This window comes from Lissotriton vulgaris, chromosome 1_2, assembly GCF_964263255.1.
Source record: "Lissotriton vulgaris chromosome 1_2, aLisVul1.2, whole genome shotgun sequence".
Taxonomy (NCBI): Eukaryota; Metazoa; Chordata; class Amphibia; order Caudata; family Salamandridae; genus Lissotriton; species Lissotriton vulgaris.
The window spans coordinates 294,163,233-294,179,825 of NC_141686.1; the positions used below are offsets into that span (position 1 = coordinate 294,163,233).

Here is a 16,593-nt window from a genome sequence, read left to right on the forward strand (position 1 = left end):
AGTAATTTCAGTGGTGGATATTAGTGAAAGAAAGGGTTGCATTCATATAGCACTTGTTACCCCTGATGGGTGTTGAAGCGCTTTTCTGGCGAGTAGCACACTACTCCGGAACACATAAAGGATTAGTGTTGAATTAATATGGTGAAATATGAAGTAATTTCAGTGGTGGATATTAGTCAGTTATTTGGAGTGAGAAGGATAGCGGAGGGATAGAAGGGAAAAAAAGGTTTGCATTTATATAGCGCTTGTAACACTGATGAGGTGTTGAAACGTTTTATTGGCGAGTAGCACGCTACTCTGGAACCCATAAAGGATTAGTGGTGAATTAGTATAGTGGAATATGGAATTTAGAGAAGGGACATACCGCTTAAGTAAGTACCATCATGCCTCTCTGGAGGCAGCTGAGCCCTGCTTAGAGAGAGAGAGGACCGTCCAGTTATTGGCAGCACTTGGCTCATTATCACCTCGACCCCATTCAATCGGTGGCCTCTTTAACATGGAATATCCTCTCACAAACAGCCACACCTCAGTTACAGCTATCACGGGTATGGCGTAACCCACCCGTACCGTTCCGCCCCCCAGCAGCATCCCCCGGCGCTGATTGGACGGCAGAGGAGACTCACCAGTTTGATGCTGTCCTCGGGCCGCAGCAGGTCCACCATCGCCTGCAGGTGGCCCCTCTGCTGCAGGTCCTGGTCCTGAGCACTTTTGTTCCGCTTGTGAGTCTTGTGCAAGGGAGGGGTGGGGGCGCTGGGCCCGTCAGCCTCCTCTTCTTCCTCCTGCAGGAGCAGAGCGGCCCCTTTCACCATCACAAAGCTGTGCCTGTGGGGGAGGGTGGAGAGGTGAGAGGGAGCACTCGAATAAAGAGGAGAGATGAGGAGTTCAGCAGAGAAGAGGAGGAGCAGAGGGAACAGGTGAGATGAGGAGTTCAGCAGAGAAGAGGCGGAGCAGAGTGAACAGGTGAGATGAGTTCAGCAGAGAAGAGGAGGAGCAGAGTGAACAGGTGAGATGAGTTCAGCAGAGAAAATGAGGAGCAGAGTGAACAGCACCGGCAGTTTTTTAAAGGGGGCCTCGAAATGGGCCTCTATCGGGCTCTATTTTGTGCCCTGGCACAGGCGGTCCGTTTTTTCCGGACTGCAGTGACAGCAGGCACATAGATGTGCGATGTTCACACTGCTCGCTTCTCACTAGTGGAGAAGTGACCTCATGACGTCATGCCAGGTGAGCCTTGTAGGGGAAGGGAAATCCTTTAAAGAGTCATATTCTGTCTGATTTCCCTTCTCTTTTTGAAACTCAGAAGCAGCAGCATTGTTGTGGTGTCACGAGGGCTTCAAGTGGAAGCTTTTTCAATATTATATACAAGCCATAGTTGCTGCTTATTTAACGTATGCAACTAACAACCACTGACAAAGCCAATAGTCCTGACTTGTAGATATGATGAGACTTGTAGTATCCTATCTGGATGTAATGACAGAAACAGCAAAATACAATTGTAGCAGCACACTATGCTAAGCACAGATTTGCCAATGTGTTTTAAGCCATGCCTTTAATTACACTGGCCACGCCGCTTTGAGAGACCCCCCAGTTTTTTCATCCAACTTAAAGCCCTGGAAAGAACGGAGGAGGTGAGACGAGACCGGACCACAGCACAGTGGAGAGATGATGAACTCGAATGAGAAAGAGGAGGAGCAGAGTGAACAGGGGATCGAATCATAAAGATATTGTACAAGTTACTTACATTGCGGTTAGCCCCTGAAATTGGTCGGCTGATCCACCCAGACCAGTGTGGGTGTATACCCGGACAGAGCACTGCCGTGAACATACCCGGGACGAGCACTGCTGTGAACATACCCGGGACGAGCACTGCCGTGAACATACCCGGGACGAGCACTGCCGTGAACATACCCGGGACGAGCACTGCTGTGAACATACCCGGGACGAGCACTGCTGTGAACATACCCGGGACGAGCACTGCCGTGAACATACCCGGGACGAGCACTGCCGTGAACATACCCGGGACGAGCACTGCCGTGAACATACCCGGGACGAGCACTGCTGTGAACATACCCGGGACGAGCACTGCCGTGAACATACCCGGGACGAGCACTGCTGTGAACATACCCGGGACGAGCACTGCTGTGAACATACCCGGGACGAGCACTGCCGTGAACATACCCGGGACGAGCACTGCTGTGAACATACCCGGGACGAGCACTGCTGTGAACATACCCGGGACGAGCACTGCCGTGAACATACCCCGACCGAGCACTGCCGTGAACATACCCCGACCGAGCACTGCCTTGAATATTCGCCGGTTAATGCATGCCCCACATGAAGTGGGGGACAGAGAGGGGGCGTTGGTCATGGTGTCAACTGACATTGCCAATGCATTTGATACCATTACTTGGAGATTCCTTTTATCAGTCCTGCAACGTATGGGGCGTGGTCCGCAATTTAGAAAAGGGGTGAGCCACTTATACACCGAGCCCATGTCTAGGGTTAGGTTGGGTAGCCTCTGCTCAATCCCTCCGACGGTTGGAAGGGGCACGCGACAGGGGTGCCCATTGTCGCCCCTGTTATTCGCGATGACACTGGCACCATTGCCCTCAAGACTCCGGTGAGACATGGCAAGGTGGGAAATATGAGTGAGGTACAGACCATTTAATTTCGCTTCATGCGGACGACACACTTTTCTATCCAACTGCTCCGAGAGCGCCCCTCTCGTTACTATTAGAACAATTTGACATATTTGGGGACATGTCCGGACTATGCATTAATGTGGCTAAGTCCTTATTATTTCCCCTGGGCTGCTAGAGATTCGGGACCCCACTGCACTGCCGATCTTGCCTCTGTGCTGGGAAACAGAACGCTTCCTTTATTTGGGTAGAATGGTGGCACATACAACTCAGAATCTGCATGAATATAATAGTGCTCATGAGACAGAGGGCTTGACTAAATCTGTGCACTTTTGGAACACACTCCCCTTTCGCTCATGGAAGTGCTGCAGTGGCGAAGATGGCGATCCTCCCACGTGGTCTATGTACTCTACAGCACTCTTTAGACACATCACCCAGGGCCGTTTTTGAGCACCTACACTCTTGATTGACAACGTTGGTGTGGGCGGAGCAGGGTCACCTGTGAGGTTCTGTAGCTAACATTGGAGGAAGGGGGATGGGCTTTGCTCAATACGGAAACTTACTATCTCGCATTTCAGTTACAACATGCAGCACACTGGCTGTCTGATGGGGGAAACTGGGAAAGGGTATTACTCAAGGCAGGGGCGGCCTTAGGCATGTGCAAGCTGTGCACCTGCAAAGGGCCACCAAACTACAAGGGCCACCACGACAATATATATCCTTAATATAATAATCCTCTGAGGATGGTTACATATTTGTGTGGCGGCCCCTGGCAGGGATTTGGCGGCCCCCGGCTCTGTTCCACTTCCAAACACCCTGACCCCCTCCCCTCTTCACTGGCCTCCGTGCTCCGCCCCGCCCAGACCCACTCATCCGGGGCCCCCTACCTACGCTCCCTGCCCAGGGCCGCCATGAGCCTAGAGCCGTCCCTGCTCAGAGATGCCCTACGAGAGGAGACCTTGTCACAGTTTCTCTACCATGGTGGGCAGGCTGACCCCACGCTGCCATATCTAATCACACATACATCATCGCTATGGGAGAGGACGGGGAAGGTGGCATTCAGACGTGTCTCCTTTGCACACAAGCTTGGCTTTTGGGATCTACCAGCGTTCCGCATGTTATCCAGAGCAGTCGATGTGTCTGGAGTGCTGAGGGGGGGCTCGACTTTGAGTGCCCTTTACCCCAATGACCGGTTTACCACGTTTTAAGGCAGCATGTGACCTTTGGAGTGAGAAGGGTCTAGTTTTTAAGTCGAGCATTCAAGACCTCTTGTATATACTTTAGTATATACTTATATGTATATGTACTTTGTGGGCTCTGGAGATCAGCCCTAGGACTTGCCTGCTTCCGCATAGGAACATTTTTTTCTGTTCAACTGCCGCTATTTAACTGTCTTGATAGAAAACGACCAGCAGAGGTCAGTAAAATACCAGAATCACTTTAGCATTATCTAGATTCCAGTCTAGTCCATGGAAATGGTCTTTCACGAGCACCCGTAGACAATATTTTATTCAAATCTTGTATTTCCAGTGATATGACCACCGAAGGCCCTGATTTTATATTAAAACCAGAGCTTTGGACTATACCATTCCCCGCTGAAAGGCAATATTTTTCTCCATGTCTTCCCATACCTGGCATGTCACACAGTTTGGTGCTTACTTTCCCTTCATGTTAAAGAACAGTAGATGTTTCAGCACACAGGCTAATGTGCTGCAGAGCTAATACATACAAGTACCCAAAGGCGAGACCGATTGCATTGCAAATGCTTGTTAACCGATGTAAGCATTGTGCATACTGTGCAACAGGTCCGCCCTACATACCCGGACGTCCCCCCTCTTCGGAATGGTTTCGAATGTTACTAGAATACGGTGGAGGTAGACACTTGGTTTCTCATTCATACAGAGGCGTGACGACAAACCTAGAATCACAGGTCAGGATAGGGAGAGGCGGGAAGAGGGACTCGGTGCAGCACGGCAGACACACAATGGAAAGCTGCTTGTGCACTTGTAAAGCAAGGGATGAGCAGTGCACAGTTCAAACTAGTACACTTCAATCATCTAGACCGCACATATGTTGCCATGGCATCCCCACATAAAATAGACCCCACCTGAACCGACGGATTCCACTGGTGTCAGGACAGACCTACAGCCTTTCTTCACTTAGCCTGGTACTGCATCCTGGTACATGCGTACTGGGAGTCGGTGATTGAGGGTATGGAAGGGAAACTGGACCCCGTCACCTGTCCGGAGGGAACTTGAAATTAAAAGGGAATTTATCAAGCGATCTTAAGCCGCAGGTATCAAGGCGCTGAATTTAAAGAATTCAAACCCCTGTCTGGGATCCCTCGAAAAGGAACAGCTAATCTAATAAATCCAAAAGTACAAGCCTAAAGCGGGAAAAGACAGGTTTTTAAATGTTTTCCAAAGGAGTAGGTTTTAGTGATGTATTTAGGCAAGGTGTTCCATAATTTCACAGCTGCCACAGAGAACGACTGAGCGCCCCATCTTGCCTGTCGAAATTTAGGGACCACAACTTTCTTGCCCGAGGCTTATCTCAAATGCCTGGCCGGCCTGTACCGATGAAAGGCGGAGCGGATTTCCAATGCTCCCTTATCGTGAAGCGCAAGGGGCACTATAGTAAGTGCCTTGAAGACCACGCGCTTTCCAATGTGCAGCCAGCGAAGATTCCGAAGACCTCCTTCTACGGGAAGATGTTTCAGGATGTTGAGGATGAGCCGCGCCGCGGCATTTTGCACCGTCTGAAGTTTGGCACCTTGTTTGCAGAGCCAGACTAGGTCAGGACCAGGAACCTCAATGGTACAAGCCCCAAACACCCTCCTGTGGCCAACAAATAGGTTTTGACAGATGAGCTAGGACTAGAGTGAAAAGGAGACATGAGGGTACTCATAAGGACAGGCGAGCTGAGGAGCAGAGGAGGCAAGTGAGGGGCAGAGACGAGCACAGGAGAAGAGAAAAGCACAGAAGTGGAGTCTAAGAGGAGACCTGAGGGGAACAGAGGAGCACCAGAGGACAAGATCTGAGAAGAGAGATGAAGAGCACAGTTGAAGAAGACAGATATATCCTTGAAGGGAGGAGGACACAGTTATAAATAAAAATCATAGGAGAAGAGAAAAGCAAAGAAGTGGAGTACGAGAGGAGACCTCAGGAGAACATAAAGGACAGAGGAGCATCAGAGGACAAGACAGAAGGAGAGAGAGACGAGGACCACAGCTGAAGAAGAGACATGTATCCGTGAAGGGACGAGGACACAGTTGTAAAGAAAAATAAAATGGAAAGAGCACTATTGGAGTGATATTGAACTCTTACCTTCTCTGAAAGCGGCTCCTCCGGAGGCACTCTTCATCCTGGGAGGAAGTAGGAATTGGACAGAGGAGGCAGAGGGATAGCGAAGATGGCACAAGGGGAGGCATAGAAGGAAGGAAGAGGAGCGGAGGGATAGAGGGTTGGAAGAGGGGCAGCGGAGGGATAGAGGGTTGGAACAGTAGAGAGCGGAGAGGCGGTAGGATGAGAAACAAAGTGGGTCGACGAGGGCAGATAAGTGAGGGGGGGGAAACAAATGAGAGATTTGTTAGTTATGCCTGTGCTGATGGGGTTCAAGTTCAGGGTTAATTAATTTAACAATTAAGTCATCCCCCCCAAAAAAATCACATACATTATCAATGTATACACTTTAATCAATACAAAGTAACCAACTCTTAAAACAGAAGTATTTACATGCTGGTGTACCTATGTATTTGCCAGAGCAGCCGTGCCCACCCATCTCGTCCTGCCCCTTCGATCACAGACTACGGCGCTGCTACCCAGGCTTTGAGTAGACCCTACACTCGCCTGAGGAGCTTGGGATCAACACCCCACCCCCAAGAACTCCCATCACAAGCAAACACTCCACACCAATACGTATGATTTTAGCAATGACACATGAAAGGTTGGGTGTATCTTACAATGTAAGAGGAAATATAGACGAAAGTTTACTGGATTCAGACACATACGAATGATGAACATAAAAAAAATGGGTCCTTGTGCATGTAGGTGATCTTCGTGTAGCTAAAGATTGAGAAGCCAGACATACCTTAAAAATAATTCACAAACTGTGTCGTCTTCTGTGTAAATCGGTCTTTGCCTACTTAGATGGTTAGAACGATGTAGATTTCTTTGTACTATTTCTCGAGTCCGTAATTATTTCATGAGTTCTAAAGCTGCTGGAACCATAGGAAGCAACTAAGACTTGGAGTCTGAGAAATGAAGATACTTTGGTTACCGGGTGTTTGCATTCTCATGTTCAAATTTTGCATGGGGCAAGAATTCGAACCAGTTATTTCGAGAGACACTGCAGCTATATTAGACATTGCTCCAATAATATGGTTGGCCCTCTCTGTCTGTCCATTAATCTGGAGGGGTGGAAAATCCAGATGATAAGCTCTGATCAATCTCTAATGAAGAGCAAAGGGATTTTTAAAAGCGAGAAAAGTATTGGGTTCCTCTATCAGAAATAACGGCATGTGGTAGACCACGAAGACAAAATATATCCAAATAAATCTTTATGCAATTACAGAAGCCTGGTATTGGTTTAAATGGAGAAAAATGGGCAGCCTTTGACAATAGATCTACATTGACCATAATGAAACTCGATCCATTGGAAAAAAGCAGATCTGTGATCAAGTCAAACGAAATCAGCGGAGAGTGCACTGGTAAGGAAAGCAAAGAGCCAAAAATGTTAATCATGTGTAGACTAGCCTTGGAAACATATAGACAACCTTGCACAAACATTTGAACATCTTGAGGTGCTGCTGGTCATCAGAAAGACCGAACAACCCAATTAAATGTGGTTTAATCTCTCTATGTCTGGAGATGGAGGAGTTATGATATATTTAAAGAACAACTTGAAGAAATAATCAAGACCGCTGATAAATGAGACAATGGTGTCTTACACCATGTCGGGGCAATAGATCGCATCTGAGAGCGCAACTCAAGGTGTCTCCTTCCAGACAGATTTACTATTAGTTGAGCATCGCCAGCATACATCACCACTTGAACATTATGACTTTTAATGATGTCTGCCAGGGGTTTCATATATACATTGAATAGGTGGGGCTCAAGATGGAGCCCTGAGGGACTCCTTTCGTAGAGTGAAACCGATCCGAAACACAGGATTTGAGTGCAACTTGGAAGGGACTGTCCCGTAAAAAGGAACTGGAACAGGTGGGCAGCAGGCAAGAAGACTCAAGGAACATCATCATAGAATGACTTACGATCGATCTCCAGCACAAAAGAACCAGGACGACTAAAGGGGATTTACTAAAGAAAGAGCTTAGGATGCAGAATAATGTTCAGAGGTGCTCCACGGTGGGAAGAGTTTTGATCAATCTCCAATAGAAGAGGAGGGCGGAATCAGTAACGAGGAACGTCGGAGAACGGCTGAGATGCCTCCTCGGGAAGGACCAGACGGCATTCCTGATCTGCTGTGGAATGACGAATGGAGGAACCGCAAGGAGTAGAGGTCTTCACTATAGAAAGAGTGCATATGAATCATGGGGGGGGGGGGGGGGGGGTATGAGGGTCTGGTGAGGGAGAAAATGAGGGGGGAAGACGGTCTCCACTAGAGAGGTCTGCTGACCCACCTCTGTGAAAAGGACCAGGAAGACTAGAGGGCCGCTGATCGATTGAGCACCTTTAAGTAAATAAAGAAGAGAGGGACCCAAGGAGTAACCCTTAATAGATCACTCGGGAGACTTACTTGAAGACGATAGGAGGCTTGGTCTTAGCCGACACTTGTTCATAGCAAACACTTGCGACCCATCTACAGCTGGAGAAAAACCATCTCCAAATTTAGGAATCAATCAAAAGCCACCTGTTCAGAAGTGTTCGGCGTCTAGCTTCGTGTTCCTGGACCTGGTCATCCAAAAAGAGAGTTCATGCCCCGTACCCATCCGTACTGGTCCATGCCCATTTGTGCATACTGCAAAGCGCTTCATGACCCCATGAGGTGTAGCAAACTCTATACAAGTATAATTTACCAACTACAATGACTCAAAACTGATTTTCTAGCATGGATGGAGGAGTGTGGGGGGCAGAAGGTGATGATTGGGTCAGGTGCACAATCATTTGGGACGGGGGGGGGGTGATGACTGGATATGGGGCACAATCACTGGGGGTTGTGGGGGGGGGGTAGGGAGGGGGAGGGTGATGACTGGATCAGAGACACAATCATTCGGGGCAGATGACACTTGAGGGACCAGGTGGCTAAAGGAGTGGCCAGAAAGTATAGTCCACAGACAAACAATACGAAGTGACCGGCAGGTGCAGAGCAAGACATGATCTTGAAGCCAATATGAGATCCTCGTGAAGGGACATGCCACTCCGCCACACCGAGGATCTGAAGATGCCTAAGAAAGGCCACTGAGGAAGTGGACATGAGAGAGAATTCTGCGCGGAGTCCCTAAAACCTTCCAACAACTTGAATCTTGTGCAACATGGAGACAGGGGGCTGCATTAAGAAAAGGTACAATTCTTCAGAAAATTGCCCAACCAGACAGGTTAGTTTGAGGTCAAGTAGCAAAAAGGGGGTCTCACTGGATTGACCCGATGCTTAGGGACTCCTAGAATGCTAAAGTAGTTACAACATGCAGCATTTATATGGGGGGACAGGGTGCCAGAATGCAGGTGGGTGGATTTCAAAGCATCTCCCACAATCAGTCCTCATAACTGGTACCCAGTGACATCTGACCCTTGACCTTGCCAGGTAGGTCGCTCCCCCCACTGCAGCTGCACCAGCCTTTGTGCCTCGCACCCTTGCTCCTGCTGCCCATTCCTGGGTGCTGGTTTTTCCCTCGCCCCCCCTGCCCACTTTCCCGCCGCTGCTGCCCCTGCGGCTCGCCCCCCACGCCCATTCGCTAAACCCCTGTCTCCCGCCACCCAGCTGCTCCTCTCTCCCAGCTCCCCTTAAATCTGGCGACAGGGCACGGTGAGGAGAGCGACCCTTGACCTTGCCAGGTAGGTCGCGACCCCCACCCCGCTGCACCAGCCCTGGCACCTCACACCCTTGCTCCTGCTGCCCATTCCTGGGCACCGTTTTCTTTCTCGCGCCCCCCCCTGCCCACAGCCCGCTTTCCCGCTGCTGCCCCTGCGGCCCCGCCCAGCACCCATTCCCTAAACCCCTGCCTCCCGCCTCCAACCTGCTCCTCCTTTCCTGCTCCCCTTCAAATGGAGGCAGCTCCGCGACCACGCAGCGAATGCGTGCAGCAGGTGCACAGAGCCAGACCGCACTCAGCGCCAGAACACCTGGACCTCGCGAACGCCTCAACACCAGACTCCACTACGACGCCAGCAGTCTCCACGCACTTAACGCCGGCCGAAACCACACCTGCTTCCAGGCCGCCCACGAAATGGACCCACGGACCCTTCTCCTGCGACAGAACCACCAAACCTCCAAGGACTGGACCCAACCACCTCCGCTGCATACTCCTCAACACCCACTCCGCACGCAAACACGCCGTCGAGTTCTGGGATTTGCTCGACACCTCCACCCCAGACGTGGCCTTCCTGACAGAGACCTGGTGGAACGACTCCTCAGCGCCCGACATAGCCATAGCCATCCCGGATGGCTACAAGATCACCAGCAGGGATCGCGCCAAAGGAACCGGAGAAGGAATAGCCATCGTCCACAAGTCCACCCTCAAGGTCGCCACCCATGCAGACGACATCCTCAACGCCACCGAACACCAGCACTTCCGGATCCACACCGACCCCAACACCACCCTCAGAGGAACACTCATCTACAGACCCCCCGGACCCCGGGCTCAGTTCAGCGACTCTATCGCCGACCTCGCCAGCACCCACGCACTCGCCTCCACGGACTACATCCTCCTCGGGGACATGAACTTCCACCTCGAGAACAAAAACGACGCCGCCAACTCCGCCACCCTGATCGACAACCTCGGCCTCAGACAACTCGTCACAGCACCCACCCACGCCGCCGGCAATACACTGAACCAAGTCTTCTCCACAGGCACCTACGTCGCCTTCAACCACACCACCGAACTCCACTGGACCGACCACCGCTGCATCCATTTCACCTTCAAAAAACTAACCAAGCACCACCGCACCAAACAGCTGCCTCGCCACTGCTGGAGGAAAGTGTAAAGATGAGTCCAAAGCAGTTTATGGAAAGAAATTCACTTTACTTGGATAAGCATACATAGGAAGACCTCCAGCTCCTTCAGCAACTTCTTCTTACTGAGCTGCACTTTACGACATAACATTCTGAGCACCTAGCAACTCGCTCAGTATTCCATTAAGCATAAATCCTAACAGAAAGTTACCGACAACCGGCTGATCACCACCTTCGCCCAGAACCCACCCACTGACCCCACCAACCCAGACACCGCAGCCTGCAACCTCAGACAGTAGATCGACGACTGCGCCAACACCCTCGTCCTGCTCAAGAAACCCTCCAACAACCATGCCAGCAAGAGAGCCACCTGGTTCACCGACGAACTCCAGACCTCCAAACTCGCATGCCGGAAACTGGAGAAAATATGGCTCCACGAACGCACACCGAACAACCACGCAGCCCACTAGGACACCACCCGAAGACATCACCACCTCATCAGATTAGCCAAGAGATCCTCCTTCAAAGAACGCTTGGATAACAACGCACGCAACAGCAAAGAGCTCTTCTGCATCGTAAAGGAACTCTCCAATTCCAGTGCCAACGCCAATGACATCCCGCCCTCACAAGAACTGTGCTACTCACTAGTCCTCTTCTTCCATCGCAAGATCGCTGGCATCCACGACAGCTTTAACACCACGACCGCCCAGACTACACCAGACTCCACCTGTGAACAGCGCCATCCACCTGACCTCCTGGTCCAACGTCAACAACGACGAGACACACAAGGTCATGAACTCCATCCACTCATGATCTCCGTCAGACCTGTGCCCACACCACGTATTCAACAAGGCAGATGCAGCCATCGCACCCCAACTATGGAAGGTCATCAACATCCCCTTCGAAACAGCGACTTTCCCGGAAAGCTGGAAACACGCCGAAATCAAAGCCCAAGGCGGACCCCAAGGATCTCAAGGGCTTTCGGCCCATATCCCTGCTCCCGTTCCCAGCAAAGGTCATCGAGAAAATGGTCAACAGACAGTTGGCCCACCACCTGGAAGACAACATAATCTTTGACCCGTCCCAGTCCGAATTCAGACGAAACCACAGCACCGAGACAGCCCTCATCGCCGCCACAGACGACATCAGGCGCCAACTAGACAACAGCAAAACATCAGCCCTCATCCTCCTGGACCGGTCGGCCGCCTTCCACACGGTCTGCCATTGCACTCTAAAGACAAGCCTCTAGAAGCCGGAATCCAAGAGAAGTCCCTTGACTGGACCACGGCCTTCCTCTCCGGCAGAACCCAGAGCGTCCGCCTCCCACCCTTCCGATCCGAAGCCACCAAAATAATCTGCGGCGTCCCCATGGCAATTCCCTCAGCCCGACACTGTTCAACAGGACCCCCCCTCACACAAGTGGCCCGCCATCACGACCTCAACATCATCTCTTACGCCGACGACACCCAGCTCATCCTCTCCCTCACAAAGGACCCATACACCGCCAAAACCAACCTCCACGAGGGAATGAAGGCCGTCGCCAACTGGATGAGGAGCAGCCGTCTGAAGCTGAACTAGGACAAGACGGAGGTACTCTTCCTCAGACCCACCCCCTCAGCCTGGGACGACTCCTGGTGGCCTACCACACTGGGAACAGCACCAACACCCACCAACCATGCACGTAACCTAGGATTCAACCTCGACTCCTTCCTCTCCATGCCTTAACAGGTCAATGACATCTCCTCCTCCCGCTACAACACCCTCTGCATGCTTCGCAGGATCTACAAGTGGATTCCGACCGAAACAAGAAGAACAGTGACACAGGCCCTCGTCAGCAGCAGACTGGACTCCGGCAACGTACTCTACGCAGGAATCCCAGCCAAGCACCTACGACCACTACAACGCATCCAAAACACCTCCGCCCGACTGATCATCAACGTCCCCCGCCGCAACCACATCACCCCCCCCCCCCACCTGAGAGACCCCGTCGACAAGAGGATCACCTTCAAGCTCCTCACCCACAGCACTCCACAACGCCGGACCAGCCTACCTGAACAGCAGACTCAGCTGCCACACCCCCACCCGCCAGCTCCGCTCCGCCTGCCTCGCCCTCGCCGCTGTCCCCCGAATCCAACGAACGACCTCCGGCCACAGATCCTTCTCCTTCCTCGCCGCCAAGACCTGGAACACCCTCCCTACCCACCCACCTACGGCAGACCCAAGACCTACTCGCCTTCAGAAGACTCCTCAAGACCTGGCACTTCGAGCAGTAGCAGTACCCCCCTTCCCTCAGCACCTTGAGACCCTCATGGGTATGTAGCGCGCTTTACAAGTACTATGATTGATTGACCGGAAGGAAGGTGACATGACAATATTTGAGAAGTCCCATGTGCTGTGTAGTGAAGGCTGTTCCCAGATGTTGCGTAGTGATGGCTGTACCCAGATGTTGCGTAGTGATGGCTGTACCCAGATGTTGCATAGTGATGGCTGTACCCAGATGTTGGGTGGTGATGGCTGTACCCAGATGTTGGGTGGTGATGGCTGTACCCAGATGTTGGGTGGTGATGGCTGTACCCAGATGTTGGGTGGTGATGGCTGTACCCAGATGTTGGGTGGTGATGGCTGTACCCAGATGTTGGGTGGTGATGGCTGTACCCAGATGTTGGGTGGTGATGGCTGTACCCAGATGTTGGGTGGTGATGGCTGTACCCAGATGTTGGGTAGTGATGGCTGTTCCCAGATGTTGGGTGGTGATGGCTGTACCCAGATGTTGGGTAGTGATGGCTGTTCCCAGATGTTGGGTAGTGATGGTTGTTCCCAGATGTTGGGTAGTGATGGCTGGCAGCCCCCACCCCATCTTAACCAGTGACAGTAGAAGGCAGCACAATGGCCTTCTACCACCCTAGGGTGGATACCACAAAGACCAGCCGCGCCTCAACACCTGCCTCCATTTATACTGTGCGGGTACAGAGAGGGGATGGGACATGTCTGGGGCAGGGGGCAGAATAGGAACCTTTCTTGGTGTACTCTGTGACTTTTAAGGGATAGGTACAGTGGGCTCCATAGAGCCAGCTGTCTTCAGACAGTCTCACCCTGATGACCGTGAATAATTATTAAACAGATTGTTTCAAACACCGTTTTCCTTTAACTTATTTTTAATGCGGGTGACGTGGGAGAGTCCGTTGCACACATTTGCAGAGAAATGTGGTTTGTTTCCTTCTTTTAGATCCGAGCTCCCTTACTCGAGTCACAGATTATTTGCAGTTCCATTCGTGAGCTGCTGCTGGGTTCTAATATTAAAACACACGTCACTATCTCTGAATATTCGATGTAAACACATTTGTAGGAGTGCGCCTGCGCACGGCGGGTCACCTGCAAAAGAGGGCATGAAGCCGCTCTCACTGGATCATACATTCAAAGCTGTTCTGACCAGGGGCCCCCAAAACCATTAAAATGTCCCCGAGTGCACTCCTTGCATCTAAACCATTGTGAAGGATTCTAGCGCTTTAGCGCTGGTTGATGGACTCTAGCGCTTTAGCACTGGTGCACACATGCCGGCATCTAGGCGGATCCTTCCGGATCCAGCAGTTCTTCTCAAACGATGATCCGGGGAGAGCCATCACACCCTTCAGAGTCTGCCCATGAGGAGGGCGGGGGCACAGAAGCGCTGCCAGCGCGCATTCACTGTGCCCAGCTGTGCCCAGCTCCCCTGGCAGACGCTCTTCTTCGACCGGGGTTGGGCCCTGGGTGGGGAGGTCGGATGCATCCGGCTCCGGATGAGCCAAGGCGCCCTCACGTGGCCCTTTACGGCTGCCAAGAAACCACGTGAGACCTGAAGGTTTGTGTTAAGTCTCTCTGTAGCAAGCAGTGCACCTGGCCTAGCTCCTGGTTCTCCTGGTACTTTTCCAACTGGTTCTCTTAGCATTGGCCGTGCTTCTCCTGGTCCATGGCTACCTGGCTTTCCTGGTCCTGGCCGTGGACCTAGTTCACCAAACACCAGCTCATACAGCCACGTTCACCAGGACTACGGCCAGGTGCACCAGTACAAGGAAAGTCAGGTGGACAAGGACCAAGACAACCAGGACAGAGGCTAGGAACACCAGGAAAAAGGCCAGGTTAGCCACGACCAGGAGAACCAGGATCAAGGATGGCCATGTAGACCAGGGCCAGGAGAAAGTGGCCCTTAGGCACAAGAGAACCAGGACCACGGCCAGGTGCACCAAGACAAAGGGAGGCCAGGTAAGCAAGGACCAGAAGAACAAGGTCCATGGCAGGTGCCCCAGGACAAGGAAGGCCAGGTGGACCAGGCGAGCCAGGACACGGAAAGTCAGGTAGTCAAAGGCCAGGAGAACCAGGACCAAGGCTAGGTGCACTACAACAAGGAAGGCCAGGTGGACAAGGGCCAGAAGAAAGTGGCCTGAGACAAAGGAGAACCAGGACCACGGCCAGGTGCACCAGGGCAAGTATGGCCAGGTCGTCGATGACCAGGAGAACCAGGACTAAGGCCAGAAACACCAGGGCAATGAAGGCCAGGTGGACAAGAACCAAAAGCAAGGCCAGGTGTACCAGGACAAGAAAGGACAGGTAGACAAGGACCAGGAGAAGGGGGTTTTAGGCAGAGGGGAACCAGGAACAGGGTCAGGTGCACCAGCACAAGAAAGGCCAGGTAGGCAAGGACCAAGAGAATCAGGACCAAGGCCAGGTACACCAGAACAAGGAAGGTCAGGTAGGCAAGGACCAAGAGAATCAGGACCAAGGCCAGGTGCACCAGAACAGGGAAGGCCAAGGGGGGACAAGGAAAAGTACCAATTCCAGGTGCAAAAGGACAAGGAAGAACAGGTGGACAAGGGCAGGTGAATCAGGATTAAGACCAGATGCACTAGGACAAATAAGGCCAGATAGACAAGGACCAGGTGAAAAGTGGTCTGAGACACAGGAGGACCAGGGCCAGATGCACCAGGTCAAGGAAAACTAGGTAAACAAGGACCAGGAGAACCAGGACCAAGGCCAGGTGGACATGAACCAGGAGCAAGGCCAGGAGCACCAGGTCAGGGAAAACCAGGTGGACAAGGACCATGAGAACCAGGACCAAGGCCAGGTGGACATGAACCAGGAGCACCAAGACAAGGAAGGCCAGATGGACAATGACCAGGAGAACCAGGACCAAGGTCAGGTGGACAAGGACCAGGAGAACCAGGACCATAACCAGGTGGACAAGGACCAGGAGAACCAGGAGCACCGTCAGGTGCACCAGGACAAGGAAGGTCAGGTATACAAAGACCAGGAGAACAAGGACAGAGGCCAAGTGCACCAGAAAAAGGAAGGACATGTAGTCAAGGTCCAGGAGAACACGACCAAGGCCAGGTATACTAGGACAATGAAGGCCAGGGGGACAAGGACCAGGAGAACCAGGACAGAGGCCAAGTATACCATGACAAGGACGGTCAGGCAGACAAGGAACAGAAGAACCAGGACCAAGGCCAGGTGCCCTAGGACAAAGGAAGGCCAGGTAGGCAAGGACCAGTAGAAGAAGGACCAGGGCCAAGTGCACCAAGACAAGGAAGGCCAGGTCGGCAAGGGCAAGGTAGTACAGAGCCAGGAGAAAGTGGTCTGAGACACAGGAGAATCAGGATCAAGCCCATGTGAACCAGGACAAGGAAGGTCAGGTAGGCAAGACCCAGGACCAAGGCCAGGTGCACCAGGACAAGGAAGGCCAGGTAGGCAAGGACCAGGAGAACCAGGACCAAGGCCAGGTGCACCAGGACAAGGAAGACCAGGTAGGTAAGGACCAGGAGAAAGTGGTCTGGGGCACAGGGGACCAAGGCCAGGT

General features: G+C 52.1%; 1 protein-coding gene across 1 annotated transcript in view; it reads right to left on the bottom strand.

The window, feature by feature from the left end:
- SSH3 (slingshot protein phosphatase 3) overlaps window positions 1–16,593 on the bottom strand; it is a 196,500-nt gene that overhangs the window by 132,883 nt on the left and 47,024 nt on the right. Inside the window, exons 2-3 of the mRNA XM_086953267.1 lie at window positions 5,963–6,000; window positions 624–822 (exon numbers count right to left, since the gene is read on the bottom strand). Coding sequence (XP_086809393.1) covers window positions 624–822; window positions 5,963–6,000 — 237 coding nt within the window. The remainder of the gene's footprint in view (window positions 1–623; window positions 823–5,962; window positions 6,001–16,593) is intronic.